The sequence below is a fragment of the Anser brachyrhynchus genome (assembly GCF_964034855.1).
Source record: "Anser brachyrhynchus genome assembly, chromosome: 1".
Classification (NCBI taxonomy): Eukaryota; Metazoa; Chordata; class Aves; order Anseriformes; family Anatidae; genus Anser; species Anser brachyrhynchus.
This window is the reverse complement of record NC_137694.1, coordinates 184677513-184694160: the sequence shown is the minus strand read 5'-3', so window position 1 is coordinate 184694160 and position 16648 is coordinate 184677513. Positions and strand designations below refer to the sequence as shown.

The window sequence follows — 16648 nt, the reverse complement described above, 5'->3', positions numbered from 1 at the left end:
CAAGAAGGCAATTAGCCATTACGTTTTGATTGCTTGTAAGATTAGTACATTTGTATCCCCTCAGTATACTGTTAAACAGAAATGCATCTCTTCTACAGAATAGTAGATTAATCTAATGATCATTTTCTCATTTTGGATGCTGCAACTTTTTGTGTCTTTCTGAGAACATGAACTGAAAGCCCATTCTTTCCTGGATGAATTTGAAAGGAGATAATTGCAAGCATTAAATTGTATAAGTACAAAGTATTAGGATTAGATATCTTGTGTTATAAACGCTAAGGGAATATTTGTAAAGAACTTCCTAGTTTTTAGATGCTTTAACTTTACGTTGTTTCGCTCAGTAATATGTTCAAGGTAATGGAAAATCGCACGTGAAGATGCAACTCAAGTGTTTGATGGCAAATGTACTATTAGAATTTAATAGCATTGGTTTCTAATGCTTATTAAGTTTCCAGAAGTATGAATATGCAAAATGAGTCGGAGATAAGGATTAAAAGCTAATGTCCTTTTCACTTTGTTTTATTACAGTCAGCGACTAGAAATGAAAGCACAAGTTGCAGATGCATTCATAGCAAAATTCCAGCTGACACCGGATGAAATGAACCTCCTTCGAGGCACAAAAGATGAGCCAATTACTGAGGTAACTCAGCAAACATTAAAAGCTTTGCCCTGAACTTAAATATAAAAACATCCTAGCGGAATTGTACATGAGATCTTATTATCAGTTTTGTAGCTTCATTTTTCATGGAGAAATGTACCTTTTAACACTGTGGTAAGTTTCTGATGAGTTTGAAATGTGTGATGAAAGATTCTAGTAACAAGAAAGAAAATCGGCATTAAATTCTAGTTTGTGTAATGAGTTTAAGGGGCAATAAGAGCTATCATGTTTCTACACTTCAAAAAGACCTTTATCGAACCTCAATTTTTAGCTAAGATGTTTTAAAATTACTACACGCTCAACTAAAGCAAATGAGAAATTTGGTGGTCTTCAGTAATATGTAGTACTGCCCTTGTACATGTGCATGTATATGTATAGATAGGTATTCAGGGACTTGAAATAATAAAATTTAGAATTTTTTCTCATTATTATTTTGTTGATGAAGCTATTAGGTACCCATTCACTTTTAGCCACCTTCCAAAACAAGTTTTTGAATCTGTTCAGTTTTTTTTGATAAGAAGGCTTATTGTTCTGCAGTACAAGCAAACTGAATAATGAGAGAATTGAGTATCCTTAATAGATTTTATTATTGGAGTTGCATGGAAACCTTCGCTTTAATTGAGACTATCTGCTGAGATGCAGTATCTCATTTCCACAGGCATCCTGTTTGCAGTTAAAGCATTATTAAAGACATGGAACAGATAACCATAAACAATGCTAATGAAAGCATAAATGGAATGTGTTAAATGATTATGCACTTGAGTAATTGCTGTATGCTTTTGTACCAATTACTACCATGAAAGAATATTCAAGTTTCTAAAACGCACACGTTGCAGGCAACGACAGCAACACCAGGCCATATATTCAGTGCTTGGTTTGCAGCAGAACAAGTATGTGATACTTTGTATCACATGTACTTTGTATAAGTATGTGATACTTTGTATCACAAGTATGTGATACTTACCTTGTGATACTTTGAGCTACCTAAAAATTATTCAGAAGCAACTGAGATGTGATTGTAGCTGTGCTACTGAAGTTGCAGACTTCAGTAAAGTCGTGTAGGTGCTTTTCACCTCGGATAGAATCAACCAGTGTGTTTAGAACATCATTTAAGTCAGACCCCTGTTTTGGGGAGATTTTTTTTTTTCTGAAGGAAGAGTGATTTGGGTTTTTATAAACATAGGGTCTTCAACACAGGTGATGCAAGGCAGTAAGTATGTTGAATCAGTTGAGTACTTCACTTAGAGAAAATATGTATTTTTACGTGACTTGAACCAGAAAGGAACTCTATTTTTCTGAGGCAAACTCTGTTCAAATCACAAAAGAAAGAAGCTGTTATAACTGAATTGTCTGGACTCCTTCCTAATGTTTGAAAGCTGACCTCATAATAAGCCTGTTTGATAATGTTAGTATATTTCTATGAAGGCTCTCAAACAGTAACAAAATAACCTTTTTGTACAGATGTCCATCTAGAGTTCTTCTAGAGGTTTTTTCTTCACTGCTAGTGATAAGTTATTTGGGGTGGAAATATCCTTGAAATCCTCAGTTTAGTACATATGTAAAATGGGACGTACAGAGTGCTAGAGGCGTGAATCAGATGTAACTGCTTTTTGACCCTCTTTTTATTTTATTTATTGGTTTAGGATTTTTTCAAGGCTTTAGGACGAGTAAAGCAAATTCATGATGATGTCAAGATTCTCCTCCGGACAAATCAGCAAAGGGCAGGGTGAGTGTTACTTAAAAGAGTGCAAGACAATCATTTGCTAGTTACAAGCAGAAGTTACAGCAAGGTGTCATTTTTTACTTTGTATGTCTGTATACAGTATTTCACGTCAAGATGAAGAGTAGTAACGTTTTTAAATTTTCTTATTTTTATAGTGCTACTTTTATTTGTTTTCACATGCATATGGTAGTACTAGCTAAAATAATATTTGCAAATAAAATCTTTTTATCGTGTAGGTTGGAAATTATGGAACAGATGGCTTTACTGCAAGAGACGTCTTATGAACGACTTTACAGATGGACTCAAAGTAGGACTACAATTGTTTTTATGTTTATGAATATTATGATGATGATTCCTTTAATTTCTTGATGTGGATTGAACTCAGTAAAAACCCTTTCCAAGATTCATTATTGAGTCTTTGGGTTTGCTTTTGTGAACTAAGTGATTAACTGGAGATTCTCCCCTTTTTGTCCTGTTTGTAAAACTGTGTTATTTATTTCTGTTTTCAGATGTTTCTCCACAGACGACAGTACTTACAATTTCATATTCTAAGCCAATTGTGAAGTGTATTGCATTTCATTTTCTTGCAGGTCACAGGGAAGTTCTTGTTTTTGACGATTTTCTAGTAACATTTAGTTTAGTGTGAGAAGTGGCTTATTATTTAAAAACAAACAACAACATATTGGGTTGAATGATTTTTTGAATGATTGTAGGTGATTATTTTTTCACATGTTTTCTGGATCCAACTTTCAGTGTTTGATACAACATGTTGATAGTGTAAAACGTAGATGCTTTTGAATTACATCTCTCTTCTCTGTTGACAGGAAGAGATGTGAAAAAAGCTGGTGCAATAGGAGATTAAATTAATTGGCTATTCTTCTGTGGATACTGAAGGCTCAGATAATAGTTGCAGTTTCACCTTAATGAAAATTAAGCATTATTATGCTGTTGTGTGATTTAGCTTACGTGATTTCCACATTCTTGTATGGAATGTACAAGATTATATAGTTACGACATTAAAGCAAAACAAACAAAAAGCCCTCACAGCTTGGTTACATACTTGCTTCCTTTTTTCTTAGTAATTTACCTGTAAAGTGTCAGTCTCTTATAAAGGAGCCTAACAGAGTGTTGATGGTTGAATGAGTTAACACTTATACATGGGTGCAACCACATAATAAGCTTCATTTAATTTTCATTCTTCTTGAGATTAGCAATGGGCATCCATTTTAGTCAAAGTACTGCTTAAGGAGAGAGTTTAATTACTTCAGTACAAACAAGGCCAGGTAGCATATTCTACAATTCAAAATCAAAAGCCTTTGAGTTTTCAATCCATTTTCTTGTTTATCAGCCTGGTATAAAAAGGTATTGCAGTGTAAATAAAGCACTTTTACCTCTGTTATTTTATAGATGAGTGCAGGACTTTGACACAGGAGTCGTGTGACATTTCTCCAGTTCTTGCTCAAGCCATGGAAGCCTTACAAGATAGACCTGTCCTGTATAAGTAAGTAAATGTTCATCATCATCTCTAACAGAAATGAGTATTTTCAGCCTTTGAAACTTAAATTAAGTTCTGTCTCTGTGAGTTACAGTGCAAAGGATAGGGACAATTTAGTTTGCATCAGATTTAAAAAATAAAATCATAGTTCTCTAAATGCAAAACTTAGTATGTACTTAGTTACATACTTAGTTAAATACATTATATACTAGTCTTTAGTTCTTGTCCAGAATTTGCTGAAGGCACTGTTTAACAGGAATGAAATGGTAGTTCTTAGAGACAACTTAACCACGAGGTGGCACTCTAAGAACGTTTTATGTTGGGGTGACCGTACACCTAGGAGGTACTGTTTTACCTTTAATCCTAGTACATTTAGTTGCTTTGTTTTTGAGTTTTGGGTTTGATTTTTTTTTTATGCATTTGCCATGTTCTGCAACTATTGCAAATTACTCTTAGCCACAGGCATGCAGGACAGCAGAATACTCGGCTGTCTTTCAAAGGCTATCTTTGTCGTTAGCTGTGTCATACTGTACATTTTCATGGGTAAAATGTGTAGTGTGAATGGACATTAAACATTCTGTCAGTACAAGAATCCGTGCACATCCCTACAGGCTCTGTCAGATCTGCTAGTTAATTACAGGAAGAGTTGGTGCCACTTGACCTCCCCAGCTATTGCTTGTGGTGGTAATGCTCCGTACATGCACTACAGCCAGCTCCTACATTAGGCCAGAGCTGGGGGTTGTAGAGCCCTTTTTGCTGTCTGTCCTCCAGGCCCTTTTTCACAGCTGCATAGGATTGTTCACAACATTTTATAGGGTTCTTTATAAATACGTATTTTCTGCAACAAATATTTTGTTTTATGATGTTACTTTCAGACTTCACGAAACTATAGTTTTGCTTTCTTAACATTAAAAAAAAAATAAACTATCTTCTGTATAAACCCACATCTGGACAGTTTAAAATGAATCTGCTAAAGAGACTTAATTTTTATTCTGACATCTTTCTTACAAACAGCAATACTAACATAACCAGAAGTAGGACAGTGATAGCACGGTTTTTTTCTCTCAAAGGCAAAAGCAAACATTACCGTAGAAGATGGAGCCATGTCTCTCAGCATAGATAACCATGCTTAATTACTTTCTACAGCAGTATTGTCAGAATAGCAGTACTCGCACTTTATAGCTTAAATCTGAAATTACTTATCCACCTGTGTACATACCAACTGATGAGTTCGAAGTATAACAATTATCCCATAGAAGAAAATCTTAGTTTGTTGTTGTTCTTACACATTTTAGCACTTCTGCTAAACTTACTTTTTCTTCCAAATCACAGTCCTTGCATCTGATAAAGGTTGTGATTTGGTTGGATGAAAGTAAGATGGAGAAGGACAGGAGTTTAGAAACAAGACTACAAATTCTTGTTTACTTATTTTGAGTTATGTTTCCTTAACTTTAAGGTGGAAGAAAGATTGTACCATGGATGGACTTTTGGGAACTGCAGCCAGTAGGCATCTAAAATAAATGTTGGCTTTTACTTCCTGTTTCTAACAGAAAAATTGAAAACTGTTTCACAGATAGTACATGGAGTCATAGCTGGAAGCAGTGTTCTTCTTCCATCCTCCACTCTGATTTTCAAAGCTTTTCCACTACCTTCTTCCTCTCCCCGCTAATGATTATTACTTTGCTGGGTTCTGGAAAAATTGGAGCAGAGCTGAAAAGAATACAAATGTTGTTTTCTTACCCTATCATGAGCACATGTAATAACATAGTATTAAATACTGTGTTTCTAGTGTAAATAATAGTTACTAATGATTTTTTATGCATGCAGGATTTTGTCATCGTAATACCCTTTTCTACTGAGAGCAAAAGGAAAATGAGTCTTTTTTTCTTTTTAAACAAAATTATCGTTACTTACTGCTGTTTTCAAAACAAACAGATCTTATCGTGCTTGTATTTTTAATGATATAGCTGTTTATTGGAGGGGAAAATGCTGCTGTATTTTTAATGATATGGCTGTTTATTGGAGTGTGGTGAGGAGCTTAACTGGTTTCTCCAAACACTTGAGGTTTTTCACTGCGGTGTTGCTATTCCTGGACTATGGGTAGTCAGCAGATCCCAGAACTCTTCCACTCCTAATTGCATAATTTTTGTGAGTAGTGATTGATTGTAGGCTTACAAGCCTTTAAATATAGATAGATAGATAGATAGATAGATCTTTACTCTCCAAGTGAGCAAGTACAGTGTGGGGGGAGAAAAAAGATGTAAAAAGAAATTTCCTAATTCTTCACTGTGTTCCCTCCTTATCCTCCCTTCAGTAGTAACATAGAGCAAAAAAAAAAATAATGAAGGATCCATTAGATTATTTATAACATAAGAGAAATCTAATTGAACTTACACTGTGTCGAAAATGTTTCAAGTTATTATTTCCTTTTGTATTTTGTCCTCCGCATCTGTTTAATTGCGAGCGTAGTGTTCATTTAACTTCAGTCAGTGAGTAACATGCTTTCTATTATTATTATTTTATTTTTATATCTGTTCTGCTGCAGGGTGTCATGGGTAAGTGACACCAAGCCTACTCTGTGGCATTTCTTCAGTTATATGGGAAAAATAAGCTGTTGTGTTTTTTTCTGTTTTTTTGCCATTGTAATTTGTGTGCTTTGTTCAAAATACTTAAATTCTGTTGTTGAAGAAAATAAGTGTTCCATTGCTTGCAAATGTCCTGTTTCTAAGCAGATAAGCAGGGATATTAGCAGTGTTCATTTCCCATCACTTGTTATCGTGCTTCAGCCCCAACAGGAAAGTAGCCTGCTCCAAAAATGAGCTGTGTGTATCTTCTGGGTGCCTCCTCTATTACCAGCATGCCATTTGGTATTATGCAGTCTGGGCTGTAGTGTCCGTGCATTAAATATCTTAAGACTCGGTTGATTGACATAGAGCAACCATCAAATAAATAACTGTCACTATTATTCATCTGGTGGCCTAGAAGAAGGAGATGGAGAAAGCCTTGTGTTGCGGTGCAATAAGTTGCTGCTTCTGTCATTTAGCTGTGAACCATATGTGAACAGGAGCTCTAGACCTCTCAATACATGCTTATGTGTGCAAAACTGAAAAAGGTGATTTTTCATTTATTTGTGTGTGATAAGCAAATGGAAGGGTCAAGGAAAAGCCATCCTTAGTATCTGTTAATGAGGAGTCAAGAAAATCAGGAAGTTCTGAATGCTTTATAGTGGAAGCATTGGTGCAAGTTGTCTAGAACTGTAGAAACGGTTACCTGTATCAGCTGTAAAGCTGAACTAATCAATTGTGATGAGGTGAACTATTTTGTTTTACTCATTTTCATGTTTTGATAACAGGTATACTCTGGATGAGTTTGGAACAGCTCGAAGGAGTGCTGTGGTCCGTGGCTTTATAGATGCTCTTACTAGAGGAGGTCTAGGAGGTACTCCCCGCCCTATTGAAATGCACTCCCACGATCCTCTGAGGTACTGTGCTAGTAAGAATGTATAAGAAATAATCCTTCTTTTGCCTGTTCACACTTCAGATCCCTCACACCGTAAACCCCTGATTTACACAGAAATTTCTGTCTTTCTTTAGGTACGTGGGAGACATGCTGGCCTGGCTGCATCAAGCTACAGCTTCTGAAAAAGAGCATCTAGAAGCTATGCTAAAGCTTGTAACCATTCAAGGTAGTACTAGATTTTGAAACATGTATTGGGAAGTGATAAGAAAATAAGTTAAGAAGTGTGAGTAATTTCTTAGTCCGGGCTTAAGTTATGAGAGTTGAGCTTTCATTTTCCTGGAATTAACTTCAGAATAGCGTAGGTTGCATTTTGCCAAAAGAAAGCCCTTAGCAAAGAAGAGTACTTCAAATTTTACTCTTTTCATTTTACTCACAATAGGTTTACACTAAATTTACAGAGGGACAAAGTGTTCAAAATTGTCTCTGAAAACATTGTGATAGGATTACTTGTTGATACGTTGAGGATTATTATCCCTTGATCATTTGCTTAGTAATTTATTTCAATAATTCTGTTCTTTCCTTCCTACAAGTAAAATGGAATTTTCTTCTGTCTTGTAACACATCAGCGTAGGTTTCTGAAGGTCAAAGCAGGCCACTCGTAGATGCATGAAGCTTTTTAATATCAAGGCTCTCCTTTTATTAATGCATCTACAGATTCTAACACAGATTCTTCAGCCCCTTTGCTGTCTTTTAAATAGATTGAACCATGCTTTTAAGAACCTTGTCATGTAGTAGCTATAATATGATTAGCCTGTATGGCTTAAGCCAAAGACTTACTAAACAAATAAGACGTGTATGTTCAGTTGTAACAAACCTCAACGTAAGAGCTGATGTTTAATCTGTAATCTGGTGAGTTTTTCAGATTGTATGTCTTAATTGAGTCCTGCTCTGGGATTTAAAGTTAATATGCATTCTCATTTTCCTTGCTGCTGGAAGTATTAAATAGCTTTTGTAATTAAAGGTATATGAGCAAGGAGGTTGTTTAAAGTAGGAACTGTTGTAAATCAAACCAAAGGAATGTTGTTGGTTTTTTAACTAGTTACAGCATACTGTAGAAGTGATTTTAATTTTATATAGTGATAATATCTCAGAGAGACAAGAACGTAGACCTCGTGATACCTGCGTGGTGGAGAAAAAGACATGGTAATTCTGTACATGAAGATCTGATGCTTTTGCTGTAAATGGGGAGTTGTTCGGGAAAAGCTGGCCACACAGAGGATGTTACTGCATCTGGTTCTGCAGTTCACTGTGCTATTGCCCAGTCTTCCATTCTGTTCTGAAGTTCTCCTCCCTTGTGCAGTGCTTTGTTTAACTATTAAATACTCTGGTCTTCTGGCAGGAAGTCAGGCTTAGATACTATGTCCTCCTAATACAGATACATTTTGAGAATTTCAGCCATAGGCCAGAGTAAACTACTTGAGAATACAGGGGGTAGAAATGTTTTGGGGAAAAATTTTCTAAAAATATCACCAGGACAAAGCTTTTTTCCCAAGGGACTAGTATAAACAAGAGTTTCTCTATTTGTCTGAAGCAAAAATGTTTTTGTGAGCTCAACAGGAATGGCTTTGCCATCACTGTTGCCCAGTTTTCAGGAAGCATGAGGAGGGATTCTTACCTTCACGCTGGGAGCAGCAGAGCCTAGAGGATGCATCCATTAACTATTCCTCTGCAGCTTTGGGAAAAATTTTGATGATGATGGTTGTAGGATAATGTCTTGAAGATGAAACAGTATTTAATGGGATGCCACTGAGTTTAACAAGAAGCATGAAGTGGAATGTGCAGCATTATGATTCAGATTAAGTAGATCAAGATGATATGCCTCATATAGCTATAAATCCTGAGTTGGTGCTGACTAATCCAGTGAGCACAGTGTGTGTTGTACTGAGAGATTCATGTTGAATTATCTGTATTGTTGTACTGTCTTCAGGTGTCTGGTTGTACAGGTTACAGCAGAAGTTAAGTTAGTTTAGCTTGCCCTTTTAAAAAGTGGACATCTTGTTGATTTTGATGTAGATAATGAGTGATTTGCGTCTCCAGAAAGCAAATCTTCCTAACAAAATGTAGGTCTGATATAGGCATTTCTAGAGGCTTCATCAAAACTGTTTGTTCTGTTCTGTTTTTCCCTGTTTCCTATAGAGGGAGCCCAAGAAGCTAGCATAGATTAGGCAATTAAATTTGAAGGCAAAATTTAGGTGAGATAAGCTTTCTCTGTAATAGGTCAGTCAAATGTTTTAACTTTAATTTCAGCTTGAAGAGCTTTTTAGAAGTAGAAACATTTTTGTAATTTGAAATCGGGATTCTCTGAGATCAGATTATTTTTGAAATTCTCCTATAAAGTCTATATAATTTCAGGACTGTGGAGAAGGTGGTAAATTGCATCTGAACAAAAACATTCCCCCTTTCGGGGGAAAAAAAAAAAAAAAAGAAAAGCCACATATCTAGCTATCTACAGATGGAGACAGATGTAGATTTGATCCCAGTGGAAGCAAAACTGTGTGAATGCTATTTTGGAGAGATGTTCACAGTTTTGAGTGTAGAGAGAATGATCTAAATAGCCCACAATTAAATATTCAAGAATAACTTCTAAAAAGTTTTATAAGCTTGCAAATGTTAACCCTAGAAAATTAATCTGACCAAAATGCTTTCAAAATTCTAAGCATTTAAAACACATTCAGAAAAGATTAATGATTTTGTATTGTACTTGACAGACATAAAGCATCTGGTTCTCTTCTGTGGAGCTCAGGTATGCTGCTAGTAGGGAGCTTTCCAGTCCTGTGGGTAACTTGTACTTGAAAAGAAGGGAGAATTGAAGGCATTCTGTTTAAGAGAAGCAGTAGAAACCTATTTTTTATGGAGTTGCAAGAAGCTAACTGGAGAGCAGAAGCCACATGAAGGTACAAGAAAGATGTCTCTTACAGAAGGGTATGCAGAGAAAAATTATATATGGTGTAGCAGGAAGCCAAAAGCATATGTTCAGTAATGAACTGTTTCCCAAAAGTGATTTTCATTCCATAAGAATTGTTTAATCCATAATTCTTCCATGTCACAGTGATGTGCTAATACTTGCAACAGTTATATAGTCAATTGTGTTGGAAGATTTATTTTTCCTGTTTGCTGAGTCTAAAATATTCTAATTGGACATGAAAGAGTATTTGACAGCATAAGCATGTGATATATAAAAATTGTAATTCCATCTCTCTTGGTATTTAAACTCGTATATTTTTGCAGCTAAAACTTTCATATCCAAGAATTCGTTATTAAGTCAATCTGGTCTAGATACACGACTGCGAATGTGTGCTCGTTACATTGATGAATAAAAGTGGCTTTTCCTACCAAAAATCGCCTAAATTATTAGGGTGTGTCTGGGAGGTAGCCACTAACATAACAGGCCACAAGTCTTGTGGTTTGTAATCTTGCTATCTTCCTTAGTAATGATACTTCAATATACAAACCTATTTTTATTACTTACCAACGTAGTATGCTTCAAGACAACCACCACGCTGAATTTAGTTGTTTGTGCTTATGTGGCTTTTCATGTATTTTGGTCTAAAGAGGCTTTGTCACACATCTCTAATCTTCTATATATTTTTTTTTCTCTTAGAGGTATTCTCTTCTAGTGTGAAATGAGATTTGCAAAATATAGCTTCAGGTCACCTGATTTTTATCACATGTCACAGTCAGTTTGTTTACTGTTCATTGCATGGGTCCCATCTGAAGATGAACTCCTGTTGACAAGTTTTAAATTAGAATTAAAGTATTGCTGTCTCCATAAATCTATTCTGAGTTGTTACTGAAGTGAGAGCTTGAAGATCTGTTGCTTTCAGTTTGATTGATTTATGACAGTGCTGGTTGCCATGCAACAATTCATTTGTGTTTCACAATAAGATAGGGCAATATTCTCTTTTGTATAGAGTTTGTTCGCTGAAAGATCAGTTTCAACTGCTGCTAGAGAGGAAGCATTTGCAAACGCTGTAGTACACTGCAGTGTGCAGGTACATGTGTGATTTAATTTGTAACACTACAAGAAGCACATCACTACCCAACACTGACAGATGCATGTACTTACAGTTCCGGCCTTTCAAAATGGTATGTACTGTTGCTCCTTGAACATCCCAGTGCCTTTTTTTTCCTGTTTAGTTTTAAGAACTGCTGATACTGAGCCTTACTGTGACAGTTTCTGGCTAGATCATTTACTCTTCCCTTTTTTCCTTCTGCTTCAAATCCCCAGGCACTGCGCTGTGCTAGGAAGCAATCGCATAGCATAAAGTAGTGACTCTTCAGGACTCTGGTTTGTCATGCAACCTTTTCTTAATGGCTAGATGTGAAGTTCAGTGGAGGTGTAAACTAGTCCTGTGGAGAAAAGGACATGCAGTTCATAATGCTTTTTTATGGATGAATAGCTCTTATATTTGTTTATTTGTTTTATAGTCTTGAAGAAAAGAGAATTAAATTTGCATAATCTTAGCATGTGCTTGCTTTAACTATAGGTGTGGAAGAAAATATTCAAGAAGTAGTTGGGCACATCACAGAAGGTGTCTGCAGGCCTCTAAAGGTGAGGTATATTGCTTTCTTTAACACTCTAAAAATAAATTTAAAAAAATAAAATCATTCTGTAGTGTTTTTCCAGATCCCATGTCACATCTATATAATGGATTTCCATTTTTGTCGGTTGAGTTAAATTCTCAGCTTTGAATCATAAAGACCTTCAAAATTAAAGGTTCAGTAGTTCATGGATATGTAGTTCATGGTATGGTAATAAATAGTTGTATAGTGAGAGATACTAAGATAGTAAATCTGTATCTTGATTTTGTTTTACTTTTCTTAAAGTGTAATGGTGCTTAGGTGCAAAAATTTAGCTTTAGGATAAGGGTATAAGAATGGCTGTAGTGGGTCAAGTGAAAAATCATTTTAGCTTAGTACCCTGTTTTTTGTAGCGTCTATTTTATATGCTTAGGGGAAGAGAGTACAGTTTGTGCAAGTGTGTCAAAATCTTCTATGGAATGGTTTCTTCGCCTGTTTGTGGACTTACTAAGGACTTACTGAGACATAGCTCAGCTTTGTGCCCACTTGATCTGCTGTATTTCTGGCATATCCCTCCACAGCTTTGCCTTAAGTTTAGTCACTGGAGCAGTACAGAAGCAGTTCTCAAAATCTTTGATCATCTTGCTACCCTTCTCTGGACCTTTTTTACTTCTGTGGTATTCTTTAAAATCTTTAGGCTGTACTCAGGCCAAGAGACTATACTCAGTACTATGCCCCTGCCCAAATGTCCTTTCACACGGTGGAAATGGGTATTTGTATATACACGTCTGTACATGTGCATGCTTTGAAGAACGAAGTACACCTGAATGTTGAAATGAACTTTGTGCATTGAGCTTTGCAAATAAGAGTCAAAAAAATATTCTGCATTTTTGGTCTCTGACCTAGATGCCAAGGGAGCATAATCTTAGTTCCTTCTCTGTGCAGCTGGCGGTGACAAGAAGGCACTGCTGCACATTGTGCTCCTTTGAACAGCAGACAAATAACTTGGGAGGGCGGGTGGCGGCGGGTGATTTGTGTGTAGCCCTTTCACACACAGGCACGTGGGAGAATAGTGCAGCGATAAGTCACTGACTATCACTGCTTCATGAGTGCCCAGAGCTTGACCTTGGAGCAGCCTTTTATGAGTGAATTGAGACTGTGTGTACCATGGAGACAAGACATCGACTGTCCAAGTGTAAAGAAAGTCAGCACTGTTTTGGTCTGCGTAACCAATATCTCCTGGTTGAGATAAACAGGCAACATAGCTGTTTGTTAGTTATAAATAATTACATACCGGTAGCAGGTATGTGATATCTCCTTTAATAAAGGAGAGATTAATCCAGGTGAAGTTTTGTCTTTTGGGTAAAATACCTAATACTTCGGGTGTTCAGAATTGCTGCATGATGCTAATGATCAATGGTCATAGTTTAGGGATTTTGCAGCTGTTCTTGCTCTGTTCAGTGCTGGGGAGAATTCCAGTATGTACTGGTGTTAATCCATAAAATGATCTCATTATTTTGAAATTTTCAATAACAAGTTGCAACAAAAACCTATAGAGAAACATTTGCAGCAGTGGAATTAGTTTAGTTTAGTTTATAAGAATACACCTGCTTGTTTTCTGCCCAGGGGCTTTGCACCCAAGAAATACTTCGGTTCAAGCAGAAAGTTAGAGTTAACTGGGCATTGTCTCTTGTTGAATTTATTTCTGTTCAAATTTATTTCTCAGAAGTCAGCATTGTATTGTATATAAAATCATAGATGTTGGCTTTTAGGATGTTTGACCTGAAGGATGTTTGTTTTTAATGCAGGTTAGAATTGAGCAGGTGATTGTTGCTGAGCCTGGAGCAGTTTTACTGTACAAGATTTCCAATCTTCTCAAGTTCTACCACCATACAATCAGGTATACAAACTACAAAGTATGTTAAGGATATATTTATTATTATGATTTATTGTAAGTATGAAGATTAGTATATTAAAAAGGGTATTATTGGCCTTAGCAGATGCCATTTATCTGTTGACTCTCATCAATTCATATGGAGTCTGCTTTGGAATATGGCATCGATTGTTAAAATTTGATAAATAAACTTTCTTTGTTGTGTTGATAGATGTTTTCTGTAGTGTTTTATTTTTACGTGTATATATATATATATATATATACACACACAATAAGATGACAAAGTATCCCCTTGAGAAAGTGATAGAATTAAATTCTCTCTAGAAATTTGATTTTTCTTCCTTAAACAGTTATGTTTGGATACATTTTTTTCTGATTGTGCACTTGCATTTTCCTGTTGAGAAGATGCTTGCCTTATTCTGTAGCTGGCTGTTCAAGGTGCACCAATAATCTTCCAACCTATCAGGTGCCACCAAGATCAGTGAACCAAGAGAAAAGCCAGAACCGTTATTTTTTATAGATTGTGGCATTTGCAGTAGTTCATACTGGTTGGAAATAGCAGTAGTAGGAAAATCTTCATCCACAGCCCTGGACTGAACTGCTGAGAATTTGAGTCGCTAATATAACAACTTGAGCTTATTTTCTGGTATTTAGATATTGGTTAATAATAAATGGTTCATGGGCATCTACTCAAGTCCTCAAGTGTGATGGCACTACAGGTCTGTGGTAGAACACATATCGGACCTTTTTTTCTTTTATAATATTGAGCAAAACATTCCTAATTTTGTTGTCAAAAACAGCTGAAATATTTTTGCCTTTTTTTTTGTCTCCAATGTCAGTTTCCCAGTGGTAGTAAAGCAATTGAATATGTGATGTTAAAATGGAGGAGGGTCTTAGGCAGTCTTATCTGTTGCTCTCTCTCCTGCTATGATACATTGCTTAAAGACCACTGAAGTACCTTCTGTCAGCTGAGTAATTTCCTCCGTATACAGGAAGTTCACCCAACTAATGAAGGGGAAACCCACTTTGAGAAACGACCCATTAAATGCGACAAGATTATATTCTGAAAACCAAGCTGCAAGAATTAGCCTTATTATGATGCAATTAATTTTTTACTTGCAATATTTGTAGCTTCGAAGTGTTTTTACTACAGACAAAAGGTAAATTAGTGAGATGTTCTTAGTCAGGTAAGGTAGTTTAAGGTTTATGCAGTAGTTGTGTTAAATGTAATAGCTTGACACTCAGAATAGCAAGGCGTGAATTCTTGTATCACTGGAGATGCCTCACATCACACTGAAGAGAGCTAGGATGCCATCCCTAGAGGACAATATGATAGAATAAAGTTATCAACCCTTTTTGTTTATGTAATCTGTTTTGTATAACAAGTAGATTTGCAGAATAACAAAACAAAAATCCAGTAAATTTTAGAATTATACTAAAATGTTTGTGCTCAACTTTATATAGGCTGTACTTAAAAGTAATATCTGCTTGATGACATGGTTGATAATGCTTGTTGTCGCAGTCTTCTTATGAGTGAATCTCTCAGAAAGCCACTAAGGAGAACTGTTTCCTACAATGATTTGTTGTGTGTTTTGAACTCTGAAAAATTTGTGTTTGAAATGCTGTCTAAAGTTTCTGACCCTGTCATATTCCTCCCTCCCTTCAGATTATGTAGTTAATCTTAATTTTGTTTTCAGTGGTATTGTGGGAAACAGTGCAGCCACACTGTTGACAACAATTGAAGAAATGCATTTGTTGAGTAAGAAGATATTCTTTAATAGTCTGAGTCTTCATGCAAGTAAACTCATGGACAAGGTTTGTTTCCACATCATGCGGCTTTCATATTTCAAAACAAAAACTTTCATTTCTGTTTTGTCTAGTAAGATTATTAGATGAATAGCTGTTTTAGACTTCAGCTTTTCCCAAAATCGGTTTTGTTGTTCTTATATTCTAGAAAAGGGATATCGTTAAAACTTAAGAAGTTTTTTAATTCTTTAATTACTGTTGGTAAATATGTTTAAAAGTAATGTTATTAGCAGCATTTGATAACAGAGCAGCAGAGAAGTTTGCATAGTTTTAAAATCTATGACAAACAAAAATATTGTGAAATTTCCCAAAGTGCAGTAAAGCAAGGTCAGCTGATTGAGCTAGATCATTTATATTAATGCATCATCAGATCAGTAGTTAATTAGTCATGTGTGTAATTCCTTTCTTGAAGTTATGAATATAATCCAGGAAGCTAAGCTGAGTAAAAGCAAAACTTAAACTTTTCTGTCTTCTATAAAAACAATTCTATACCATGAACATTGCTGGTGTTAAAAGGAGAATATACTTCTGTTAAACCAAAAAAAAAACACCTGTCCCTAAGCCAGCATCACTTCCCCGGTATCTTTTCTTCTTCTGTTGTTTGCATTTCAGTGAACTTTCCATTCTTCAGTACCTAATACAGTTCTTGTTAAGCTCTCCCTGCTGTTTTCGTATCCGGTTGCTGATGGTGGATCCACCAAATAAATCTCACCTTCCTGAGATTTAAGCAAAGTAAAAGCAAATTGTTAGGCTGCATATCCCTTCCCATTTCCTAGGGATCTGATCTTTATCCAACATCCCTATGTCAGATGCGGTAGGTTGCCTAGGTCTGAGAATCAGGAAGAGGTGACTTTTCCAATGTTATTGCACAACCCCAGAGTTTGGCAAAGAAGTCCCCACGTTTCTGGTTTTTCAGTTTAGAAATGCTTTTTGAAAGTGGAAAACAAACACTAAAGTTTTGTAAATACGTTTCTGAATTAGTTGCATTTAACCCAATGGAAAAGCACAGAATAAACGTAGATTTGCAGAAGC

At 35.9% G+C, this 16648-nt stretch overlaps 1 protein-coding gene across 2 annotated transcripts in view; it reads left to right on the top strand.

Annotated features, from left to right (window-relative positions):
- COG6 (component of oligomeric golgi complex 6) overlaps positions 1-16648 on the top strand; it is a 52303-nt gene that overhangs the window by 15679 nt on the left and 19976 nt on the right. For both annotated transcript variants that reach the window (XM_080555774.1, XM_080555775.1), the window contains exons 5-13: positions 529-640; positions 2302-2384; positions 2618-2688; positions 3789-3882; positions 7229-7357; positions 7470-7561; positions 11883-11947; positions 13725-13816; positions 15508-15625. In XM_080555774.1, coding sequence (XP_080411900.1) covers positions 529-640; positions 2302-2384; positions 2618-2688; positions 3789-3882; positions 7229-7357; positions 7470-7561; positions 11883-11947; positions 13725-13816; positions 15508-15625 — 856 coding nt within the window. The remainder of the gene's footprint in view (positions 1-528; positions 641-2301; positions 2385-2617; positions 2689-3788; positions 3883-7228; positions 7358-7469; positions 7562-11882; positions 11948-13724; positions 13817-15507; positions 15626-16648) is intronic.